Here is a 23,573-nt window from a genome sequence, read left to right on the forward strand (position 1 = left end):
ATGGAGGAGGAGGGCAAGAAAGGCAAAAAGGTGAGAGCGGGGCTGGGGGTGCGGCCTGCACAGGCGGCTGGGCCGCTCCTTTGGGCCTTTCGTGTCGTCGTCGTGAGGTGGAAGCGCTGCTCCATCTCATCGATTTACGTTTGTGTTTTTTTCCCTGCTGCTCAGGCCCGTTTTATTGCGTTATTTATGTAGGGGAAACAAAGCCTGAGCCTCTGTGTGAAGGATGAATCTTTCCTGCGGTTCTGGTGACATAAGTGTGGGGGAATGCACTATTTTTGGTGCTGTCTCAGCTGGGGATGCTGCAGTAAGTGGGGCCTCGGGAGGTGGCAGCAGAGCTTCTAGCTGGAGGCTGTGGGATGCTGCAGGAGTTGGGGCCTGTTATGGTTTACCCACAGTGCTTAATCTCTGGTTAAATAAGAAGGGTTGTGCTCAGTGTCCTGTGCAGGGAAGGAAACGTGGCTCCTGGTCCTCCTTAGAGGGCTTTGTAAAGGCTGTGATGCCTATGAGCTGTGTGCAGTGTGATGGGATCAGTGGTGTGGGTGGTGCTCAGTACACAATGTTTCCTTGCTCAGAAATCCTTTTCTGCTCTAAGAACTCTCACTCTTAAGGGTGTAAATGATTGCAAAGCAACTTCAGCTATAATGTAGGAATGAGCTGTAAGGATGGTGCTTGGCTGGAATACCTCGTGAGGAGTGATCCCTTCTGGAAGAAGTTCTCATCTCCACTGCGTGCTAGGCTTCTGTTATTTTGCAAAAGATAAATCAGCTTTAAATTCTACAGTGAAAAATTATGTTCTCTAAGCATGTGTGTGTCCCACAGTGACTGGGGGGAAAGCTCTGCTGTACTGTCTGCTGTCATCTGAAGCTGGGGGGAGCTGAAGGAGGAATTATGGTGTAGGTATAGCCTGGGCAAAGGGAAGGAGAGCTTCTGGGAAGACAGAGCTGTCAGATCTGGTGGGAGGGAGCTTTTCCTGTCTGCCTCACTACAGGGAGTGAGGAGACAGCTGGCTCCTGTGGAGAAGTGGATTTTCCAGGGTCAGTGGAGCAGAATGCTGGGACAGACCCCCGATGGGTCTGGAGATCTCTAGGGGTTGGAAAGGAGCTTTGGAGTCCATCCAGTCCAGATCCTGCAGTCTGTTTAACCTCACTCTATACAAAGTATTTGAGTGGAATTTGCTGTGGTTTGGTTTGTGCCCCACTGAGAAGGGGCTGGGTTCTTCTCTCTGTCACCACTGGTATACAGGCTGGTATAATCCCACTGAACCTTCTCTTCTTGTGGCTGACCTGCTCCCTGTCTCCCCTGATGTGCCAGCTGCCCCACTCTCTTTGCCACCTTCACAACCCAGTCCCTGTCCCAGCACATCCCAGTCTCATACTGGTGACATCAAACTGGACATGGTGCTGGCATCACAGTGCCATCAGTGATCCTAATGCTCAAGGAGCGTGCTGAAACACTGCGAAAGCAGCTCAGTGCCAAAGCATGTCTCTGGTTAACAGATGTGTGCAGAGGTCTGGCATGTTGTAGATTTGGTCCCCAGATTCAAGCATCTGTGGCTTCACTTCAGGGCTGAAGCCAGGGTTTGGCTGCAATCCTCTCAGCACTGATTTTCCATCTCTATGAAGTGAAATGACCCTCAAGCATATCCCTGCAGCTTTTCTGAGCTTGGGTTGCTGTTGAAGATAGCTAATTTGGCTGTGTTCATTCCCTGTGCCTTTGTGGTTCCCAGCCCCAGGAGCTTTAGGGAAAGCTCTTCCCTATGCTTTACATACAACGTGGATCTTCCTAGGATGCAGGTGGCTGGCCCCCAGCCAGTGACCTTCTGTGTTGAAGCACAGCAAATGAGTTTCTTTAGCCTATTAATAAGTAGAATTAGGACAGTTTTGGTCAGGATTAGAAAGAAAATCCCACTCTAGGGAGGAGCAGGCTTACACAGATGAGGTCTTGGCTGAAATTGGAACTCTAAATCTTACAAATGATCGTGTATCAGATGTTAGTGTAATCTTTCTGACTTCACTGGCTCCAGTAAACCCCAGGTCTTTGGTGTCTGCTTGCTTCCCCTGTTTCTGGGATGAGTTGATCTGTTGTGTGGGGCTGCTTTGTCAGTTGCCAGATCTGCTTGTAGAGCTGATCCATGGAGCTGAATTCTTTGTGCCTTTCAATACTGGTTTGTGTTCAGGATGTTGGCAATTCCTTCTCATGCAGATCATTGGAAAATGTCTGCCAAAAGTAAGGGGGCTGGTTCTTGTTAACATTGGATGCTGCAGTATGAGCTCCCTGCCCTAATATAAAAAATACAAAGGGACTGGGATGGAGGCCCCATCTCTTCAGAGTTTCTGGTACAAGACAGGGTTCTGCTGGGTAAGGAGCTACAGGATGGTTGCTTGCATGTCTTGAGCATGCAGTGTTTGTGCTGGAAGCAGTGCTTTCAGAAGGCAGCATTCCTGTCTGGGAGTCTGTGGCTGTGGGGTGGCTGCTCCATGACTTCACTGTGAGATTATGCAGGCCACTTCAGTGATTCTAGATCATTTATTATTTTTTTTTTTTAGCTCCATTGGAATTTTCACACTAATGGAAGCACACCACTTCTTGGGCTCTGTGTGGTTTTGAGCATGGAGGGCTTACCCTGGGTGTGCATTTTCAGCTGCAGCAAACCATATGGAGAGCATTCCTGCAGGCTAGCTCTGTCACCAATTACTCTTTTTCCTGTTCCAAGACCACTGCAGCAGCCACCATCTGATCCCCAGCTCTTCCAAGGGCATTGTGCAGTTTGCTGGATGGGCTGGGATGCTTTGTGAGAGCTCAGGCTTCAGCTGCTTGACATGTTTTCTCCTTGGGTGCTTTGTGTCTCATGCAGGAGGTTGCACTGAGGGTATGAGTAGTGTGTACCTCCTCTCCCACCTCTGCACATACACATTCTAGGAAATATTGAAGATAACTGTGGAGGGCAAGCTGCTCTGCTCCTGGTGTGTCCCTGTTAGTGGTGCTTGATGTGCTGCTTGTGAGGGTCATGCCTGGTCCCATGGCAGGCTTAAAGCACATGCCCTGTCCTCTCACCTTCCCTTGCTGACAGTTCAGTCTTGTAGGTGAGAACAACCAAAGGAGCCTGGTGTGGCTCTTTGAGAACTGCTTGACTTCACTGCTGTCCTGCTAAACCTAGCTGTGATGCAAACATTGGTGCTGGCTACATCAGCTGAAGCTTGGGAAAACCCCAAGTGCAAATCGGCATTTCCTTAATCTTGCTCAGAATCTCTGCCTGCATTCAAAAGCTCAGTGGTGAGTAAATCTGTTCTTGGCTGCTTTTGACCTCATCCTGTTTGCTAGAATGGAATGGGAGCCTCTTTTTGTGGAAGACAATCAAGGCTGAGTGAAGGTGTGTGTGCCTTGGCTTAAGGCTTGAAGCAGGGAAATGTGGGGTGAAAGCAAGGACAGGTGGCTAGAAAGAGTGGGAAGCTGAGGAATGGTAGGGCGTGAGAGTGGGGCTGGTTTGCTGTGTGCAGCAGGTGACCTTCCAGCACTGCTCAGGTACCTCACATGCAGTGCAGATCCCTGAAATAGGGCTGCCAGAATCTCAAGATCCACAGCTTGTCTAAACCAAAGGATTTTTGGTGCTCCTCCAGCCCCAGCTGCTTACTTGGCTGCAGGGAGAGTATTGGTCTGAGCTATGCACCTGTGGTAGCCCTTGTCCTCAGCATCTTCCAGCAATGCCATCCCCAAAAGATGGCATCAGGGTGGTGATACCAAGAAATCTGGTGTCTTCCTGGATGGAAATAGGCAGGAGGAAGCACTCAGTGTTTGTGTGTGCTGCTTCTGCCCTGCTCCAGCACTGCTGCAGGCGGAGCTGCTTTGTCCTTGTCCTCATTTCTACCAGTATGTGTGGTGTGTTTAGTAAATGCTGCCTCATCTGTGTCCTCCTTCCAGAGGATAAGGGCAGAACAGGCCTGTGTGTGGGCTTCTGGGTTCTGTACCAGCACAAAGATGGACTTTCAGATTCTGGCCAGGTCTGGCTCTGCAGGAGCTCTCTCCCATTCCTCTGGTGCTGGTTGGGTATGAAGAGCAGCTGTGGCTGAGGGCAGTCACTTGGATGTCAATCATGGGGCAGACCAGCTTAGCCAGGACAAGTGGCAGCCTTGGGGTGTCATGTACGGATGGTTGGGATGAGGGGATCTGTGGAAATAGGAGCAAGACATCACACCCCAGCTCTGGCAGGGTGCATCCTGCTGTTGTTAGTGTGAGCAGCAGGGTGGTGAATGTTTGGGAAGCAGACCCTGCCTCAAGGAGGGTATCAGTGGGCACCAGTGCTGCTTTGCTGCTGAGACGTGGAGAAGGGCACACCCTGCAGCAGTGCTTCATGCAGTGCACATTTTCTCTGGGCTTGCACTGCCTGCTTTGGAACAGTTTTCACTGTTGTGGGCTTTGCTCTGTGCAAAATAACCACCGTGTAATTTGGTAAATTCTTGCTTTGTTGTCTGGTGAAGGCTGGCAGACAAAGTCACAGAATACAGAGCTCACAAATAGTTGAGGCTATTATACCAACTTCTGAAAAGGCAACTTGCACTCAGCTAAACTTTCCATTATGGAAGCATTGTATTCTGGTTTCCAGTCCCAGGAAAAAAAGCATGAGCCATCCCTTACCTCATTCCTCTTTGTTTTATAGAGCAATCTGGAACACTGGTTCTCATCCTGTCTCCTGTGTAACATCCATAAAGCAGGTCTCTGTGTTTTGTCCCTCTGAAACATCTGGCTCTGTGCTGGTGAAGCCACATGAAGTGTTGTGGTACAGGGTGGTTCCTGATGAGACTGGAGGACTCCATGGACTTGAACAGCTGCTGCATCTGCAGGGATATGATGAGGAAGCCCCCAGGTTTGCTTGGGACCCCTGGAGTCACAACTACAGCATGCAGTGCAAAACCCCAGAGTTGAGCACTGGCTCCAGAGCTGTGCTTTGGGGTGTGGGGCTGTATCTTTTGGCAGATGCTGAACAGGCATTGCTGTAGTGTGCAGAAATTGCTGTCTGTACCAGTGTATGTATTCCCTACCCACTGCCACAAAGGAACCTGCAGCTCAGCCCACACAACATGATAAAAATACAGCAGGAAATGCTTGGTCCTTGGAAGGCAGACTGCCTGGAGAGCTGCCACAGCGGCAAGTCCTCCAGAATCAGGTTTCAGCAAGCCTTTGCTAGAAGCAAAAGTCTGCTTGCTGCTTTCATGAACAGCTGAGAACTGTTCTGGTGCTGCCAGTTGCTCTTGCTGGGTGGGTTATCCTGGTCTATGGTGAACAGGTAGCTGTGGTGGTTGTATGATGCATGAAGTTGTAACTGAAGTTATGGTTGGGATGAGATGCTCTTTAGAAGCATCTCAAGAGCTTGCTGTGACCAAGGTACTGGGAGCCATCTTCCATATGCCTGGCAAAGGTGAGCAGGTTAAAGCATTTGGAACTGATCTATACATCCGTGTCAGGTTGTAAAGCTCCTTTTAGGTTTTGAATGACTTTGTTCCACTTCCATTCTTATGTAAAAGCCTCATAACACAGATCCTGGTCTCCCATGTCTCAGGACTTTCATTATGTGATTATTGTGTGTGTATTCCTCATGCTCAGAGTTGGCTGGGACCACCAGTGGGAAGCCCCAGGCTGCAGATGTCTGTGAGCAGCCTGGCACTGACAGAGAGGCGATGACAGCCTGAGAGCATCTTGGGCACAGAACGGGAAGCTTGGCAAACCCCCTCCAAAAGTCTGGCGAAGCTTTGGAGCTGCTAAATGGTGTCTGCCAGAAATAGGATCAAGACCAGAAGCCTCAGGTGAGCAAGAGGAGCTCTTGAGATGTACTGGTGGCACAGAAACCTTGTAGCTGCCCTACTGAGAAAAGGAAGGAGAATTGAATGCTGCGCTTTGCTTGATGAGCAGCTCTGCAAGGGAGGACAGCGTTGAGTTGCTCTCCTTCTTAGAATCATGGAATCACCAAGGTTGGAACAGACCTCTGAGATCATCAAGCCCAACAATCCGCCTATCGCCAATAGTTCCCACCAAGCCATGTTCCTCAGTACCACATCTAAATGTTCATTGAACACCTCCAGAGTTGGTGATTCCACCACCTCCTTGGGCAGCCCACTGCAGTGCCTGACCAGTCTTCTGGATAAAAGTATTTCCTAATGTCCAACCTGAACCTCCCCTTGTACAACTTGGGGCCATTCCCTCTTGTCCTGTTGCTAGTTATGTGGGAGAAGGGGCCAACACCCACCTCACTACAGCCTTTAGGTAGTTGTAGAGAGCACTGAGGTCTCCCTTCATTCTCCTCTTCTCCAGACTGAACAACCCCAGCTCCTTCAGCCCCTCCTCATCACATCTGTGCTCCAGACCTCTCATCAGCTCTGTTGCCAGTCTCTGAATGCACTCCAGGGCCTCAATGTCTTGTAGCAAGGGGCCCAAAACTGATCAGGATAGGATAACAATTCCAGCATGTCAGCTCTAACCCTGTGTCCAAGGTTAGGGCAGGTAATGCAAGATGTGGGGATGAAATGTAGGTTGAATTATGCTGCAGCCTTACTGTGAGTGGATGGAAGAGAATTTGTGTGGTTTCTTTGATGTAGCCCTTATTTCTGGTGGGTGAGCTGGACGAAACAGGAGGGCTGTGCATCTGACCCATAGCAATGCACTGAACTCAAGGCCTTGGCAGGTGGGTCAGACTGTATTCAGTGCAGAGAGCTTGTGGAAATGGCCTGAAATAAGTGAGCTTTGGCAGCAAGCACAAGGAAACAAATGGATTTATGGAAACCAATGGAACTGCCAAGATAATGGCAGAAACCAGAGTACACTGAGCACAAAGGTCAAAGCCCAGCTGACCCATTTGCAAACTGTATGTAATGAGAGATCTTATTTTCCCCCTGCAATTGAATTCCTCTGGGCAGAAATATCTGTGGTTAAAAGCTTCTTAAATTGCTGCTTTCTCCACCCCTTGGCAGAACTTGGAGTAAATAAATATTCCTGGTTGGCTTGTAGCAGATGTCAGAAATCAGGCTGAGCTGTGGCTAAAGCAGCCTTTAGGCCTTGGCCAGCTCAGACATGTGCTTCATTTTGCCTGGGGTTGCAAAGCCTGCCTCCAGACAGTTGTTATCATTTCAGTGTTGCTGTGCCTTCTAGAGAGAGCTGAGCAATCCTGGCTCCATTCTGAGGCTGTCCATTTGTCCTTAAGGACTGAGGCTCCCAGTGTGCTCACTCTGCTTCCTAACCTGGGTCAATGTGGAGTCATGCTGAAAGCAAGAAGCTCCAGGTACTTGTGCCAGCTGCATTTCTCTGTGCTTAATGAGTGGCTGAGGCTAGGTGAGAATACAGGGAACAGTTAGGAAGCCTGGACCTTCAGAAGAGCTCTATGCATGTGTAAGTTGCATAAAACTGTTGTATTTACCTACCAGAAGCACACACAAAAAGTTCGTTTCGTGCTACAAAGGGCAAGCAAGAGGCAAAGTGAACTTCAGGGTTTCCCTGCCTTTGTTTTGTCATTTCTTACTGGGTCAGTGAAATACTTCTGTAATGAGAAGAGGAAATAGCCACCTTTCCTGCTTTAATTTCTCCTGAGTGTCATACACTGTAAACCCTCTTAGAAGAGCAGCTTGAATGAGAGACAGGGAATGTGGAAAACATCTACAGCGTGGCTGAGCTCACATGAGCTGCAGCAGTGGGATGCAGCCATCGTGCCCACCGACCAACAAGCTGCAGAGCTGTGTTTCTGTGGAGCTGCTGTCCCCCCACCTTCCTCAGGGAGCAGAGGAGCAACAGCTCTGGGTGGCAAGAGGTGGGTGATTAAATCCATCCCTGCTCACACCCACATGTGGCACTGAGCCCTTTCTCCCAGGTGCTGCTTCCAGGGATGCAGGGGCCCTGCTGTTAGGGCAGATCTTGGGCTTTGTTTTTTAAAGCACGCTTCCTGCGACCTCTCCTTGGGAGTGTTTTCCAGCTCTGATTACTCATGTTGCTCTTGGGTGGGAACATCAGGACTCCACATCCTTTTCTTGCAGGAATCAACAGCTGTGGTCTCGCTGGCTCTGCAGCAGCATTATTAACATCAACAGAGCACATGCATAGGGCACAGATCACCTGGTGCAGAAAAAAGTGTTTACTACCTCTGCTTCTGAGTGTACAGGTAGCCAGCATGAAGATGCAGGTGATCTGGGTGGTGCCCAGGATATCAGGACAGTGTGGTGGCTCATTTCATGTCACCTAAAAATTGATAGTGTGCAAGAAGTGGTTAATCTTACAAGGCAGCAGCTTGATTGTTGGTGGGCTCTGCCTCCCTGAGTATTCAGCATAGCAGAAGGGTCTGCTACGTATTAGCAGGAGGAGGAAGAACTTGAACCATGAAACGTGGATTTGCCAAGCCCTCTTGCAAGATGTTGGAGCCCCAGAGTGTCTCGACATGACTGTGGAGTGGCTGTGGTGCCTGCCTGCAGCTGAGGGCTTCTTGATGCTGCTGAGAGGGATGCAGCCTGTCTCAATGGTCTAACACAGGCAAGCCTGGCTGCGTGGGTTTGAATGTCCTTAAAGCAGCTTCTGGGAGGCTTTAAATAAAGCTAGAGCTGCACTTGAAGCTGGAGCAGGTCTGCCCTCTGCTCCCAGGATGTCACTGTGGGAGATGTTCCTTGCAGGAACTGCACAGGACCAGTGTTCAGTGACAGTAGTGGCAGTGTTTCCCTGGTGGCACATCTTATGGGAAACAGCTGGCTAAGGTCTGTGTGCTCAGGGGGAGATGGCTTTTGGGGGAAGGTGGTTTTTGGGTGTCCTAAATAACTCAGTGATAACTTTCTAAGTAGTGGTGCAAAATCAAATTGTAGAACACATTCCTCCCAGTCTTTTGTGGGGCTGAAGGGACAGCTATCCTGACTAGTGATCTGGAGAGCTTTTTCTCAAACGAGCTGGCCAAAATAATGACCCTTGGGTGGCTGCTGGAAGAATGCAGGCATCAATTCCTAGCCTTTAATTGTGCTGTACATCAGCAGCATCAGGGTTCCCATGAGGAGCTCAAGAGCTGCCACGCATCCAGCTGCAGATCTGGCATTGCTCCATGCGCGTGTCCCACTGCAGAGGCTGTCAGAGGGCTCCTCTTCTAGGACTTCTGGAGGAGCTGGCATCACTGTTGTGTGCTTTAAGAGAAAGGAGAAGGTGATCCTTAGTACTCTCAGCACTGCAGTCTGTGCACAAAGAGGAAAAGAAATGCTTGAAGCTGCAAACGTGTTTTAATGCGTGGGGTTTGGTGACTCTCCCAAAATACTGGAGTCCCAGAGGATGTGCTACACCAAGCCAGAGCTTATTTCTTGCTGCCAGAAGGTTCCTCAGATCTTTACCTGCTAGCCCACATAAAAGCCTGTCAGCCAGCACGCATTTGCATTGGTTCATCGAGTCATTGGATTTGAAAGGGACTTTTAAAGTCCATCTAATCCAACCCCCCCTGTGGTGAACAGGGGCACCTACGACTAGCTCAAGGTGCTCAGAGCAACCTGAGGTTCCCTGCTAAGACCTGCACTGTTGCAGGTCTGGGTGTTTCACCTTTCCTTGCTTTGCATGCAGTGGACAAGAGCAATTTTCTGCAAGGTGTCATCAAGGATGTTCTTGTGGCTGCATCCTTTCCTTCCCAACTCCTGTGTCTCTGGACTTGGGGTGTTTGGTGTTCCCAAATGCTTTCTGCTCTGTGTTCAGGCTTCCTCTGGTTGCCCTGAGGAAGAGCTGTGTGTTCCTGGTATTGCATGCAGCCATGCAATGTGTGACTCTTCCACGGTGGCTCTGCTGCAGATGTCTCTCTTCCAATGAATCTCATGCTTGTGTCCACCTGTGTCTAGCCATGGTTGGATCTGATGACTTTTGAAATCCTTTTTCAACCTAATTAGCTGTGTGGTTCCTGAGGAGGGCATGCAGGAACTGAGATTACCTACTGCTAAAACAAGGTCCTGTGTTAACATGCAGCTAAAACCCGGGGAGGTGGAAGGAGATTGGGGGAGGTGAACCCTCCTCCTTTTCTCACCTGTGTGTTACTCTTCCTTGGGAGATGGGACAAAGATATAACATCATCAGGATCTGCCCTGGAGCCAGCCAAGCTGCTGGAATAGAAGGCACAGTAATAGAAAATACAGTTTTGTGAGGAAATTAGTGGGCTTGCTTGTGGCCAGGCAGCTTCAGCACTTCCTAGTTCTTAGAAGTCTGCTTTTCCTGGTCTCAAGCACTCCAGCGGTTTCTCAGGAACCTTTTTGATCTCTGAGTATTAGCAGAACCCCATGGAATCTGTGGAACTATAATATAGTAGCTCTGAAAGTGTGCTCCAAGCCATTCCTGAATGGCTGCATACAAACCAGTCTCACTGCATTTTCCCCCCCCCACGACTGTTGCTGAAGGATGTAGATGGAAGGTTCACAACGTGTGGAGACCCAGCAGGCCATGTGCTGGAGGTGCTGGTGATGGGGAAGGCTGTTTCCCACCCTTATCCCTCCAGCATCAATGTGTTCCAGGTTCACTGAATGCAAAGGTAAGCTGTGTGGGCAAGGGATGAGCCCATACATCTGCCCAGTCCCATCTGGGCTTGTGAAGTGGGGAAGGAGGCAGCTACAGATAACCCAAATCCAGGAGCTGATATTTCACAAGATCAGAGCTATGAGCTGCTCCTGCTGCACTGTGGGACAGCAGGAGCTGAAATCTGGCCTGGGAAGCACTGCTGCTTTTCAGAGAAGCAAATTCACTCAGAGCTTGTATTGATGCCTTTGGAATGTTGGGCACAAGGCTGCTTGCTTGGAGGGTCAGAGCTGCACTGAGGGAAGCCTGTGTGTTCCTGCAGTGAGCCAACAGCACGGATGAGCCTCACTGGGATGCACTCAGGGAGGTGGAAGCAGTGGGAGGAGGAGGCCTGGTGGAATCTTTGGGAGGAGGAACAAGGCTCTGCTAAAAATAGCAGGGAAAATTCCTTTCCTCCTGCCTTAAAGGAAAGTCCTGTCTATGAGGCTGGAGGCCTGGCTGGCACGGCAGTCCCAAACGAAAACACAGCGCTGTGCCTTGTTGTGTGAGTGCTTTTGTGTCACTGATGTGTTAGGCTCAAGCTTTTTCATTGTTTATTTTTTCTTCAGGCTGACATGGGCACCAGCTCTCTGTTTTCAAGGGAGCCGTGTTTCTGCATTACTTAAATTTAATCATGCTGTCGTTTGAAGGAACACCTTGAAACTGAATACGGTGTTTCTGGCTGAGCTAGGAATCTTAATTTTTTTATTATTATTATTTTTGTTTTCCTTACTTGCTGTGCTGCTGATGCTGCAGCTGGTCCAGTCTCTATCCCAGGCCTCCCAGCCCCAAGGAAATGACAGCAGATTCCCAGCAGAAATGGCTGAGCAGGGCAATGAGATCCCCTCCAGAGGCTTTAGGTTGGATTTATAGTGACCAGGAAGGGCTGGGTGACCAATGGAACTGGGAAGCAGCCACATCAGCCTACAGCGAGTTCTCTTCCTTATGCTGGAGAAGCTGCATGAAACAGATGCTAAGCCCAGCATCACTGCCTCCATTGCTCCTGCATCTTTCCTCTCCCCAGTCCTGACTTTTCCAGCCCTGTCTGCCAATGGGGAAGCCAAGATCTGGTTTCTGATGTTCTCCACCCCTGACAGGGGCCAGCTCAGGGCAGGCAGAGGATGCTTTGCAACCATGCACTGCGTGTAGGTGCAGCTGTTGCATGTTTGGCTTCAATCTTTTCTCAGAGCCCAGTGGGGAATGGCTTGCATGTCTGATTCCTCAAACAGAGGACTGGCAGAGGCCGGAGCTGCACATGCTGCCTTTCTGCTCCCAGCCTTGGCTGCCTGCCTGCAGCTTCACTTGATTCATTTGCAGCTCCATGCCTGGCACCACAACCCCAAGCACTGCTCAGTTCCTTTCTGTAGTGCTTGCTGATGGAAGGCTGAACCTCAGCTTCAAGAAGGCACATTAATAATGGTTCAGGTTAGCGTTTCAGCATCCTAGTATTTTATATTTATGTATATACCACTGATGTGTACACATCCATATCTCCAGTTTGGCTGGAGGATTTAATTGTGCTGAGCTGGGTGTTGATCTTGCTGCTGCACTGTTTCAAACCAGGTTCATAAGGAAGAAGCATAGAGAGGAAAGCACTTACACCAAGCACGTTCAGTGGGTGGTTTTTGCTCTCAGTCCCACACGCAGCTTTGAGTGACTTCTTGTCACTCCACCTGTGCTGCTGTAGTTCTTTGATCATTTCCAACCACAGAGTGACCAAGAGCCCCTTTGGGCTTGGTTTGGTTTCCATGCTCTGCTGTTGCCTCATCACATTTTTGGTCTGACCGAAGTGATCCCTGGCACCATTGCTGGGTTTGGGGCTGGTTTCTGACCTGCTCAGATCTGCTGCCCAGCCTGGTGTGCTGTCAGCTCCCTTAATCCCTGTGCAGATGTGCTGTGGGAGAATTAGCTGTACTGCTCTGCGTTGGAGATAATCCACTCAAGTGGATTAAGAAGCTGTTTCTGCTGCTAATAGGAGGGATGCTTTTTCTCCTTGGTGTTCAGCTCAAAAAACTGAACGTGTTTAAAGGGGCTGTTCAGAGCCTCAGTGAGTTTTGGGTGGAAACAAAGAGCCAGGCTGGTGAAAGCAGCCTCAATCTCTGTACTGGGGGCAAGCAAGCACACTACTACAACCACCTTAATCCCCAGCTCAGTGCCCTAACCCTGGGCACAACTGAGCAGAGCTTGGCTCTGTCCACCTCAGTCCCTGCAGGGGTTTATGGCCGTGGGTGGGATCCCCCTGAATCTCCATTTCTCCAGGCACTGGGCATGAATTGGAGCTCACCCTGCCCAGCAGGAAGCATCCCTGTGCTGTGCTGGTGCCCTGCACGAGGGCCCGGAGGCCGTGGGGTCTCCTTGTTGGATGGAGGTCTTCAGTCCCACCTGGATGTAAGGCTGGGTGTTGTGTTCTGGATGGCCCTGCTGAAGCAGAGGGGGATCAGAAAGGCCTCCAGCTTCAGCACTGTGCAGCGTCAGGTATCATAACTTCAAGGGGGTGCAGCTGTGCTTTCCAAGAAGCTCTGAGTTGTTCAGTGCCCACCAGTGAGCTCTTCTAAATTTGCATGCCTGATTCTATCTCCTTAATGTACCTCTTGAGTCCCACCAGCGTAAACGTGCCTATGGGACACCCAATAAAGTATAGGATGCCCTGGATCTATGAGTCTTTTTTTCCTGAATGGCTTATTTTGGCAAGAGCCAAGGCAAACTCTTCCACAAGGTCCGCAGAACCTGATGAGGGTCTGGGAGCATCCCTGCCCCCCAGACCCTATGGGACTTGGGGATGCTCTGCAAAGTGCTCGTGTCCCCCATTCCTCACTGTCTTCCAGTTGGCCCCAAGTGTAGGTGAGCATGCATTAAGTGGGTTCTCTAAAGAAATGCAAACAGAACTCAGCTACGGCACTGGGGTTGCAGTTTGGGGCAAAAGAGGGAAGAAAGCAAGCTGACTTTGATTGCATTGATTTTAAGGATCGCTGAGCAGTGCATCCCCACCCAACCTCCTTCTTACCTCTGCTCCGTGTGGTTCTCTCTGGGGAAATCACCCAGTGTGACACTTTAATTGATTCTCTCTCTGCAAAATTAGGGACTTGTTTTTGTCACTCCTCTGGGCCCTGCTTGAAGCCAGGCTCACTCCACGCTCCTCTCCTTCCCAACGTGCTCTCTGGGAGCAGCTCGTAACCTCATTTTCAAGGAGCCAGCAGCCTTCTTTTTGCAAATGTAAGGGCTGGAAATGCACACCCTGATAAAGCAATGCACCTTTTGGGCTCACAGATGGAGACAGAGCTCAGAGTATGAAGTTGTATGAAAACAGGCAAAGCTTGGGAGCATCACCTCCTGGCACACAAACCCCTTTGGTTCCATGGGTGTGGGAACCCACCCACGGGGTGCCTGAGCATCGGCCCCATAAGCAGCCCAGTTCTGCCCTGCAAACCAATTGAGCCCCCACAGACGTACAGATGTCTCCCCTTCACCACTTCTCCTTTTTTTCCCCCTGTTTTAACACTTGCTTTCACCAATGGCAGCATGTTTTGGCTGTTGCAGCGTGTGACAGAAGGAAGCTGTGGTTATCGCGCTTCCGGGACGTGAGCGGCCAGGCGAATGAGCACACATAGGTCTGCCGGTGCTTCAGCACAGAGCACGGGGCTTGGGGTCCCTGGGACCAGTGGGGCATCCCATCTCAGCCAGGACAAGTTTTTGGGAAGCAGCAGCCCCTGTGCATCTCCTCTGGAGCCGGGTGCTCCATGGAGAGTGAGGTAGGTGTTGGGTAAATGGCTCCGAGACGCCGTGGTCATTCCGTGTTGTGCCACGCTCCATCACACCTCCGGTCTTGGACAGCAACATCTGGGCTGTTTCCCATTTTGAGGAGGTTTTGGATCTCCTGTAGGGCTTGGGAGCTTCCCCGTGCCGGGGGCTGCGATTGGGTGGTGGGAATTTCTTTGCATTGGATCCGTGCACTTAATATGGGTCGGGTGGTAACAGTCCCAGTTCTGCTGGCAGGTTTTGCCATCACTCCAGTTCCTAAAAGTTACTGTTGTAATGAGATCCTTACAGGATGGCAGCTGAGTTCAGGGTTGGATGCCCTCATATTGAGCTCTTTTAGCGTGGTGTGGGGTTTCTTTCTGTGCTACTGCCCCAGCAAGAGGGCTGAGGAAACCCATTGCTGCCCATTGGGCTCCAGTAGCCAAGCCCCATCTCTCCCTGTCGCATGGGAGCTTCTTGTTTGGGGATTTCTTCTGTTACCTGTGTCCCATCCCTTTGGCAGGAGCCAGCTGGGTGTTGTGGCACAGGAAGGTGACATTCCTTGCTCAGAGCCCAGTGTAACCATGCTGCTGTGTCATCTGCAGGCACAGCTGCAGCACGAGGCGAGGCACAGTACCATCAAGCTGTCTGCAGTCCCATTTGCCCTACTAACTCCTCTATTTTTGTCTCTCTGGCACGCCCTGCTCAAAGGGAAGTATTGCAGGGCTGGGCTGTCCCTGACGTCCTTGCGGTGCCTGGTGCAGCCTGGTAAATACTCCTCAACCAGGAGCTTTCCTCTGCTCCTAGCATAATGGCTTCAAGTTATTTAGGTCTCACTTTGATCTTACTTGTTCCTGTAGAGCTCATTCTGCTTGTCTAAACTTAGACAAACAGCTCAGTAAGACCAAGCTGTGGGTTTCGACGAAGGCTCTGCAGCAGTTCTTCGTGGTGCTTTGCTCTTTCATCTCTATTGCTCTCTCAAGTTGCCAAAGTTTGTAGTTTTTGTTAAGGTCTCTTTATGTTTAATGAACTCACTTTTAAAGCATCTTCCTTTGCAGACCATAGATCCACTCATCTCCCATGCCCCAGCTCAGCCCTGCTGCCTCCCAGGTTTGTAGGATTTCCCAGCTCAGAGCATTTCCCAAAGTGGCGGTGGTGATGCTCCCCCTATGGGAAGCCATGCAGCATGCTGGATGAGCAGCAGCTCTGAAATGCCAGCTCTTGGCTGCAAATCGGCTCCAGCTCTTCCAAAAGGACCTCTGAATGGTTTGGGACCGTAGAGGCTGGTGTCTGTGGGTCTGTCCTCATGCTCCTGGGTGTTCCCCTGCCCCTGCAGCACATTCAGCCTGAATCTGGAGGGTCTTGCAGGTTCTGGAGGGGCTCAGGTGTGGGCAGGGTGAGCTCCTGAAACCCAAGCATTGCTTACAGAATCTGCCAGCACCTCTGGCTTTGCTCTTATTCCAGATCTGAGCCGACTCCAGTATCTCATTTATGGTACCTCTTCACACAAAGACCTCGTAAGCATTGCCCAAGAAACCCTTGATGGGGAGATGGATGGAAAGCAAGCATCACCCAATCCCATTCTCATAAGATGAGTTGTTTGCTTGTGTGCTGTTGCTGGCCACCAGAAGACAGTGCAATTCATAGCTCTAAAACCTGACCCAGTCCAACTCTGGGCTGGTTTGGGTTCATACAGCAGTGTGAGCAGAAATGTGCTGGTCGTTCTGTTTCTGGGCACTGCAGAGCTGCTTTCTCTGCTGTCCCTTTCCAACACCAGTGCCATGCAGTGTCAGAAGGCTTTGGGAGCCCATGGCATAGCCCAGCTGCTCGTTTGCTGTAATTTGATGCAGGAACCCTTCACCCTAACACCCCGCTGTCTCCTTTTCTCCCCGCAGCCTGGAATCGTGTCCCCTTTCAAGCGAGTCTTCCTGAAGGGTGAAAAAGGACGAGATAAAAAGGCCCAGGAGAAGGTGACGGAGAGACGACCTCTCCATACCGTCGTGGTGTCGCTGCCTGACCGTGTTGAGCCAGACATCCTGCTGAATGACTACATCGAGAAGGAAGTGAAGGTACTGTCTACCTGCCTGACACCCGAGCTCCCCTCTTGCAGACCCCATGGCTGGCTGCATTTCCCCCAGCACGGCTCTTTCACTTTCTTTATCCCCTTGTGATGCTGTAGCTTCTTCTGCCTTTGGTGCAGAGTTCTGAGGTGCAGAACCTCAGCGCGCTGCCACGTTGCTTTCCTCTGCACTTTCAGAGGGTTTTGGGGTGGCTTTCTCACTGCTGAAATGCAGAAATTGCCTTTTTTCCTTCCTGGCCTCTGGGCTGATCGCATCTTTTTTTTGTAGCTCCTGTGAAATATTGGGTGTTGCAGTCCACAGAGAAGATGCTCCCTCTGATCTCAGGGGTCAAACCCAAAGGAAACGAATGCTTGCTGCTAATTGCAGGGGCTGAAGGGAGAGAGAGATCATCTGTGTGTGAGCTCCCTGCAGCTACAGGAAGGAGTGCATCCGTGTAGCTATTAAATTACTTAAGATTAAGTAATTAAGATTACTTAAAAGCACAAGAGATCTTCCAAATGTATGGGTGCTATCTAGCAGCTTATATGGGGGCTGTACATCAGGCATTTGGCAGTGCCCTTTGCGTTGAGTTGAAGTCTTCTTTCCTAGGGTTCCGGGGGCTCGTTTGGTGTGCGGATGAGATATGATGACATTTTGTTCATTTGTTCTTTTGCAGTATTTAGGCCAACTCACATCTGTCCCAGGGTACCTGAATCCTTCCAGCCGCACTGAAATACTGCATCTGATAGATAACGCCAAGGTAAGCTCAGCCCTGCAGAAGGCTGCTAACAAGCTGCTCTAGTTCCTGTCATTATCAGCTCAAACAAATGCACGCAGCATGATTCTAAGGCCTGTGGGGCTTCTCTGAGGGTGAGTCCCAGTCTGACTGGGGCCCTCTTTCCCTAGGTTACAAGTGTGGGAAGCCTTGGACAAAAAATTGCAGCCACGCACCGCTGGAGCTGGGCAAGGAAGCGTGGGATTCAGAGAGAATTGTGGGGCGACTGGAGAAAGAAGGGGCATCTCCCTCCTCCAGGTTGTAGGAAGGTTTGGGGATCTGGAATAGCTTTGTGTGAAGCCAGCTTCGTCTGGGATTATGGACTTTGCAGCCACCCCTTTGTCCTCAAGAGTTGGCAGAAGGCTATGAGATTTTACTGTTAGCAGGAAGGCCCAGCAAACAAGTCCTGCAGATAGATGAGGGGAAAGGTGAAGGACCTCCATCCAGATATGGGACAGTTCACCAAAGGGAAAACAATTCAGTTTTTTAATGGAAATGCATTTGTTGCAGAGAGCACATCAGCTTCCGGGGCAGCTGACCCAAGAGCACGATGCTGTGATCAGTCTGTCTGCCTACAACATCAAGCTGGTGTGGAGGGATGGAGAAGATCTCATCCTCAGGGTCCCCATCCATGACATTGCATCCGTGTCCTACATTCGAGATGACTCTGCTCATCTGGTTGTGCTGAAAACAGGTAGACTGGGGCTGACATGGGCACCCAGATGTTGATTGTAGGGTTGTGGGAGTGAGAAAAGAAGCCCTGCTCTCACTGACTGTGAGTCTGAGCAGTAGTTCTGAGAGCCAGCAGGGCAGGAGAGCAGTGCTTGCTGTGGGTCTTGTAATCATGGAATCACAGAATGTCCTGAGTTGAAAGGGACCCACGAGGATCACTGAAGCCAACTCCTGACTCCACACAGTGCCAAACCCTGTGTGTGAGAGTGGCATCCAGATGTTTCTGGAGCTCTGGCAGCTTGGTCCCCTGAGGAGCCTGTTCCCTGCCCACCACTCTCTAGTGCAGAGTATTTTCCTAATGTCCAGTCTGCACTGAGAAGGGCCTGGGAATCTGTCCCCAGCAGTTCTATCTTTATTAAACCTGCATAGTTTGGGACTGAAGTGTTTGGGGAAGGCTGAGCTACTTAAAAGATGTAATGACAGAGACTTATTGGATTACAAACCCTGTGACAGCAAAGGACAGTCTAGAGAATGAATGAATAACTGACTTACAAGGCTGTAATTCTGCTGTTGGGTTCCTGAGGCTGACTGAGCCATGGAAAATAAACCAGCAATTCGTGGAGATGTCAGGAACCTGCTTTAAATTACAGGTTCTTCATTCAGATGCTTTGAACACATGCATCTCTCTATCTCAGGTGGATCTCCTACATGCTTGCTCCTCTGGAGTGTTTTCTGCTGGCTGTGGGATCCTGTGCTCTCCTGTTCTGTAGGATTTGCTGTCCCTGCAGGGTTAGAGACCAGACTGGTGTGCAGAACCTCCCTAAAGCTTTTCTGTAATTTGTGTTCTCACTGCATAGAAACCTCTGTGCCCAGCCCATAGAGGGGCAGTAGCACGTCACCATGTCAGCCTGATGTGGCCAGTCCTCTGCTGGGCAGGTACAAAAGCAGCTCTGTGCACACTGGTCGTGAGCTGCTCGGAAGACAGTCTGGCTTGCAAGGACTGATTGTTTGCTTACTGCCTTGGCCTTTCTGTGATGATTTCTATGTTTCTCAGCTCAGGACCCTGGGATCTCCCCAAGCCAGAGTCTCAGTGCTGAGAGCTCCAAAGCTCTCACCTCGGGCTCGCTGTCAGAGAGTGGTGTGGTACCCGTGGAAGCTTGCTGCTTGGTGGTGCTGGCTACAGAGAACAAAGTAAGGCTCAAACCACTCAGTTCACATTGTTGCATGGTGTGGTTGTCTCCAGGGTCACTCTGGAATTGCACTGGGAATGGGATTGCAGACACAGATGCTATCAGAAGATGCTTTTCCTTTGTTTGTGGTGCCTGTTGCCTGGAGCTTTCTCTGGCAGCAGGAAATCTATGAACACAACTGAATCTATCCCACAATAGGTTGTGCTAGCTGGGGCACTTTTGTGATGCTGACCTGAAAATTTGTTTTATCCAGCACCCAAACCCAGAGATTTTGATCTGGCCTGTGTGCCAGCAGAAACCTTTTGCCTCGAGGCTGAGGTTTTGCACTCCTTTTCAGCTGCATTTTCTGTACTGTTCCTCAGAGCAACTGCACCTATTTGGGATGTAGGTCATGTAGCCACAATCCCAGACAGCAGAAGAATAGGGCAGAGCATCAGCACAAGGTGTGGGTGTTATCTAATAGCTGTGAGCTGATTGTTGAGGTGATGGAGCTTCTGATCACCTATGGCCTCAAACTGGTTGGTGGAATGGAGCTGGAGTGCTTGTGGGCATCATGGAAGGGTGATGAGAAGTCACACGTGCCTAAGGCAACCAAGGCAAACCTCTGGGGACACGGTAGGAGCTAAGAGAAGAGCTGCTGCATTCTCTCACCACCGCATCTTGCTCCCTTCTCAGGTGACTGCAGAGGAGCTGTGCTCACTTCTCAGCCAAGTCTTCCAGATTGTTTACACTGAGTCCACAATAGACTTCTTAGATAGAGCAATATTTGATGGTGCGTCCACGCCGACACGGCACATGTCCCTGCACAGTGGTAAGTCCCTGCCTTCTCTGCTTGCTCTGCCCCCCTCTGCAAGTCCTTCCCATCCTCGCCAATGTCTGTTGCCTCTCTTCAAACAGCCAGCCAGCCTGGCACTTCCCCTCCTGCAGGGTCACCTCTATGTTGAGAATTAAAACTGTGGATGCCCCATCCTTGGAGGTGTTCAAGGCCAGGGTGGATGGGGCCCTGGGCAGCCTGGTCTGGTATTAAATGGGGAGGTTGGTGGCCCTGCCTGTGGCAGGGGGGTTGGAGATTCGTGATCCTTGAGGTCCCTTCCAACCTGGGCCATTCTGTGATTCTGTAGTAAGTCCCTTTCTTTTAATTGCTTAGGGGATAGAGTGGCACGAGGGCTGTCTCCTGCCTGGAGGTGTCTCCAGGCTATATGAAGCCAGAAGGCATCAGCCTTGGTGTGTCCTTTTCATGTTGGGTGGAGGTAGTTAATAAAGCTGTGCCTTGTGCTACTGCAGTTCTGCATCTCTGCTGGGTCTGCCTGTAACCAGCCTGGCACAGCACTGTTCCCCTCCGACACCATCTGTGTGTCCCCATCACAAATCAGTGGCTGGGAAAAACACCAAGCTTTTACCTCACTAGCACCACCACATCATGAATGTCTCTCTTGCAGATGACTCTTCTACAAAAGTGGATGTTAAAGAATCATACGAAACAGAAGCAAGCACTGTGTAAGTGGAAAGTGAACGTGGTGAAACGTGATAGCTCAGCACTGGGGGCACTGCCTCATTTATGCAGCCCTGCTGTCTGTCAGGTTTAAGCCCAAAAGCAGGAAGTGCTGCAGTCCACACGTTGGAAAGTTTCTGATCACCCTGGCTGGAACATTTGATAGCATTTTTGCTGTCTCTGTGCAGGACTGCGGTCCTGCCTCCTCAGCATCCTTGGCCATAGTGTTCTGTTACTGCAGTTTTCTGGGGAAGGTCGTGTGTGCAGAGCATTGCTGTTTTGTCTGCTTTGTCATGTTTCTTCCTCCTGGATCAGTGACCACTGAAAATGGCAGCAGCGTTTGTGGGCTGAAAACCTGACACCCAAACCAGTTGTTCTGTGTTGAGGATCAGAATTTCAAATGGAACACTATGAATATGGTCTCTTTGGGGACCTCTTTCCCCGTTGGTCTGAAATGAGAAAGCAACTGGGGGAGACCTCTTCCCCTGTAGGGCTCTCTGTTCAGCAGATCGCAGAGACAACCCCTCTGTGCTGTGCATGACTGCTCCCCCAGGTTCTCCCATGCTGTGCTCAACACGAGGTGCCTAAGGAGCTCTGGGTAGCTCACAAGCCATTTGTGTTTCAGTTCCTTTCCAGAAACCTTGGATGCAGGTGACAACTCTCCCTCTTCCTTCTTGACACAACAATCTCCACACATCAAAACCATCAGCGAGAGCGAGCTGAGCACTACAGCCACAGAGCTGCTCCAGGACTACATGATGACGGTAGGGTGCCCTCAAGGCAGCGTCTGCCCATGGGAAAGAGTGGGAGGGTTTTCATTTTGCTGCTCATGGGAGCACATTTGTGCCCTTGGCATCGTCTGAGCTCCTCCCTGTTGGCTCCAGCATTGTCTGGGCCCTGCAGGTAATGTGATTTTGTCCATGCTGGTATAGGAACACATCATCCTTTCAGGCCTGGAGAGCAGTGCAGGCTCTCATCTTTCTCATGCTAAATCACCTGCACTCGATTGTCCCCTCTCACTGTGGTGGGACACAGGGTTCCCATGTCCATCACTTCATGAGCTGCACTTCTGCAGTGTGCTCACAGCTTTTCTTAGTTCAAAAGCTGGACAGCTGACAGCTCAGAGCAGTTTGCACCATCCCATCCTGCCGGGTTCATCGCCGCAGCTCAGTGGCTGCCATCAGAATAGAAGCAAACCCCGTTCCCAGGCTTCCCATGCTCTCTTCTCCCTCCCATCTCATCAGAGCTGAAAGAGTGCTCCAAGAAAATCAGCACCATTTGTGGTGTGCTTGTGTCCTCAGCTACGAACAAAGCTCTCTTCCCAAGAGATCCAGCAGTTTGCAATGCTGCTGCACGAATATCGCAACGGAGCCTCGATACACGAGTTCTGCATCAACTTGAAGCAGCTCTATGGGGACAGTAGGAAGTTCCTGCTCTTGGGTGAGTGTCTTCCCTTTGTGTCTGGCTTTGCTTGTGCCTGCTGCTAGTTGTCTTCTGGTTTCCAGATGAGCTCCTCGGCTCCTGAAACACCTTGGTTTGGTGGCTTAGTGGTAGCACTCAATGTTCCTGTGTCCCTGGAGCTGGGTCCTGGCCAAGTTCAACACAGTACAGTTTGGGTGTTCAGCTTGTTGAGGATGCCTTGAGAACCTGCGCTCTCACAGCGTGACCTTACAGTCGTGGAGGGAAGGTGTGCACCAAGCACAGTGCCAGCAGGCATGTGCTGACACCATTACGTGGGAGGCAGGCAGGACCATTTCCTTTCCCTTCACTGAAAGGAGGCCAACTGCCTCAGAGGCTCTCAGTCCCTCAACTCAAGCTCCTTGCTTTGATTTTGGCTCTAATAATCTGAAACAGCATTAATAGCAGGGAGCAAAAGAACCTTGGGGCTGAGCTCAGGGCCCTGCCCCAGCTCTCACTCAAGATGCCTGGTGCTTCTGTGTGCAGTGCCTTTTTTTTGCTCTCATTTAGATGGAGAGCTGCTGAAAGCAGCCAGAGTGACTCAACAGCACAGGGAGGGGGGGCAGCGTGGCCTCCACTCCCTTTGTCCTGGGCACACAGAAGTGTAGTCAGGCATCTGCACCAGCACAAAAGCATTTTCTTTCATCCCTGTGCACACAGCCTGCTTGCTTTTCATGTCACCATTACCAAAGCCAACGCACAACACGACCCCTGTGCTGGGAGGCTGATTTTATATTGACCACACTGCTGAAAAGCAGCTTGGACTTGGCTTTCCTGTAAAGAATCATAGAATGGCTTAAGTTGGATGAGAGCTTAAAAATCACAGAGCTCTAACTCCCTCCTGCAGCCCCTGCCAGAGGTCGTGCAAGTTTCCTTGGTGGTGGGGATCACTGTGACCCTAAAGGTGGGGGTAGGAGAGGTGAGGAGAGTCAGCAGCACACCCAGAAGCTGCCTGAGACAGAGCTGCACTGCAGCCACTCACTCCACAACCCCATGCTGTGCCCCCATGGTGACAGCGCCCAGCTCGTGACGCCGGCCCCGCAGCAGGGTGCAGAGATGGGGACAGATGGCCCCCAAACGCTCTGCATGCCCTCTGTCAGGGGCCTTAATCTCATGCTGATGCTGTTACACTAACGAGATGAGCAAAGCCCAGCAATATGCTCAGCGATGAAGTCACAAACGATCCTTTGGACCTGGGAAATCCCACTGCAGCCCCCAGGAGTCGTCCTTGGCCCCTACACATCTGCCTTTCTCGGGGCAGCCATGAGATGGGAGCACCGGCGGCCCCAAAAGCGCTGCTCAGAGCTCCTCCAGCAAACCCTACCCGTGTGAAACGCTGCAGCTGATGTTTCCCTCCTTGTGTTTTCTTCCCTGGGAAAGGCCTACGGCCCTTCATTCCCGAGAAGGACAGCCAACACTTTGAGAACTTCCTGGAAACCATCGGAGTGAAGGACGGCCGCGGCATCATCACAGACAGCTTTGGGAGGTACAGGCGGACGCTGAGCACCACCTCCAACTCCACCACCAACGGCAACGGCGCGGCCGGCAGCTCGGATGACCAGTCTGTGCCCTCGGAGGAGGACGAGTGGGACCGCATGATCTCACACATCAGCAACGACATCGAGGCGCTGGGCTGCAGCATGGACCGCGACTCCTCGTGA

The 23,573-nt window shown here is 50.9% G+C and overlaps 1 protein-coding gene across 1 annotated transcript; it reads left to right on the forward strand.

The window, feature by feature from the left end:
* Positions 1-23,573, forward strand: CCM2 (CCM2 scaffold protein; the record flags this gene model as incomplete). Its single annotated transcript, XM_079538015.1, has 10 exons — positions 1-30; positions 16,161-16,334; positions 17,002-17,085; positions 17,611-17,794; positions 18,827-18,963; positions 19,638-19,773; positions 20,402-20,459; positions 21,080-21,218; positions 21,756-21,894; positions 23,293-23,573. The coding sequence occupies 10 exons, from the start codon at positions 1-3 to the stop codon at positions 23,571-23,573; spliced, it is 1,362 nt and encodes a 453-aa protein (XP_079394141.1).

The sequence above is a fragment of the Tetrao urogallus genome, assembly GCF_951394365.1.
Source record: "Tetrao urogallus genome assembly, chromosome: 7".
In the NCBI taxonomy this organism is placed as follows: Eukaryota; Metazoa; Chordata; class Aves; order Galliformes; family Phasianidae; genus Tetrao; species Tetrao urogallus.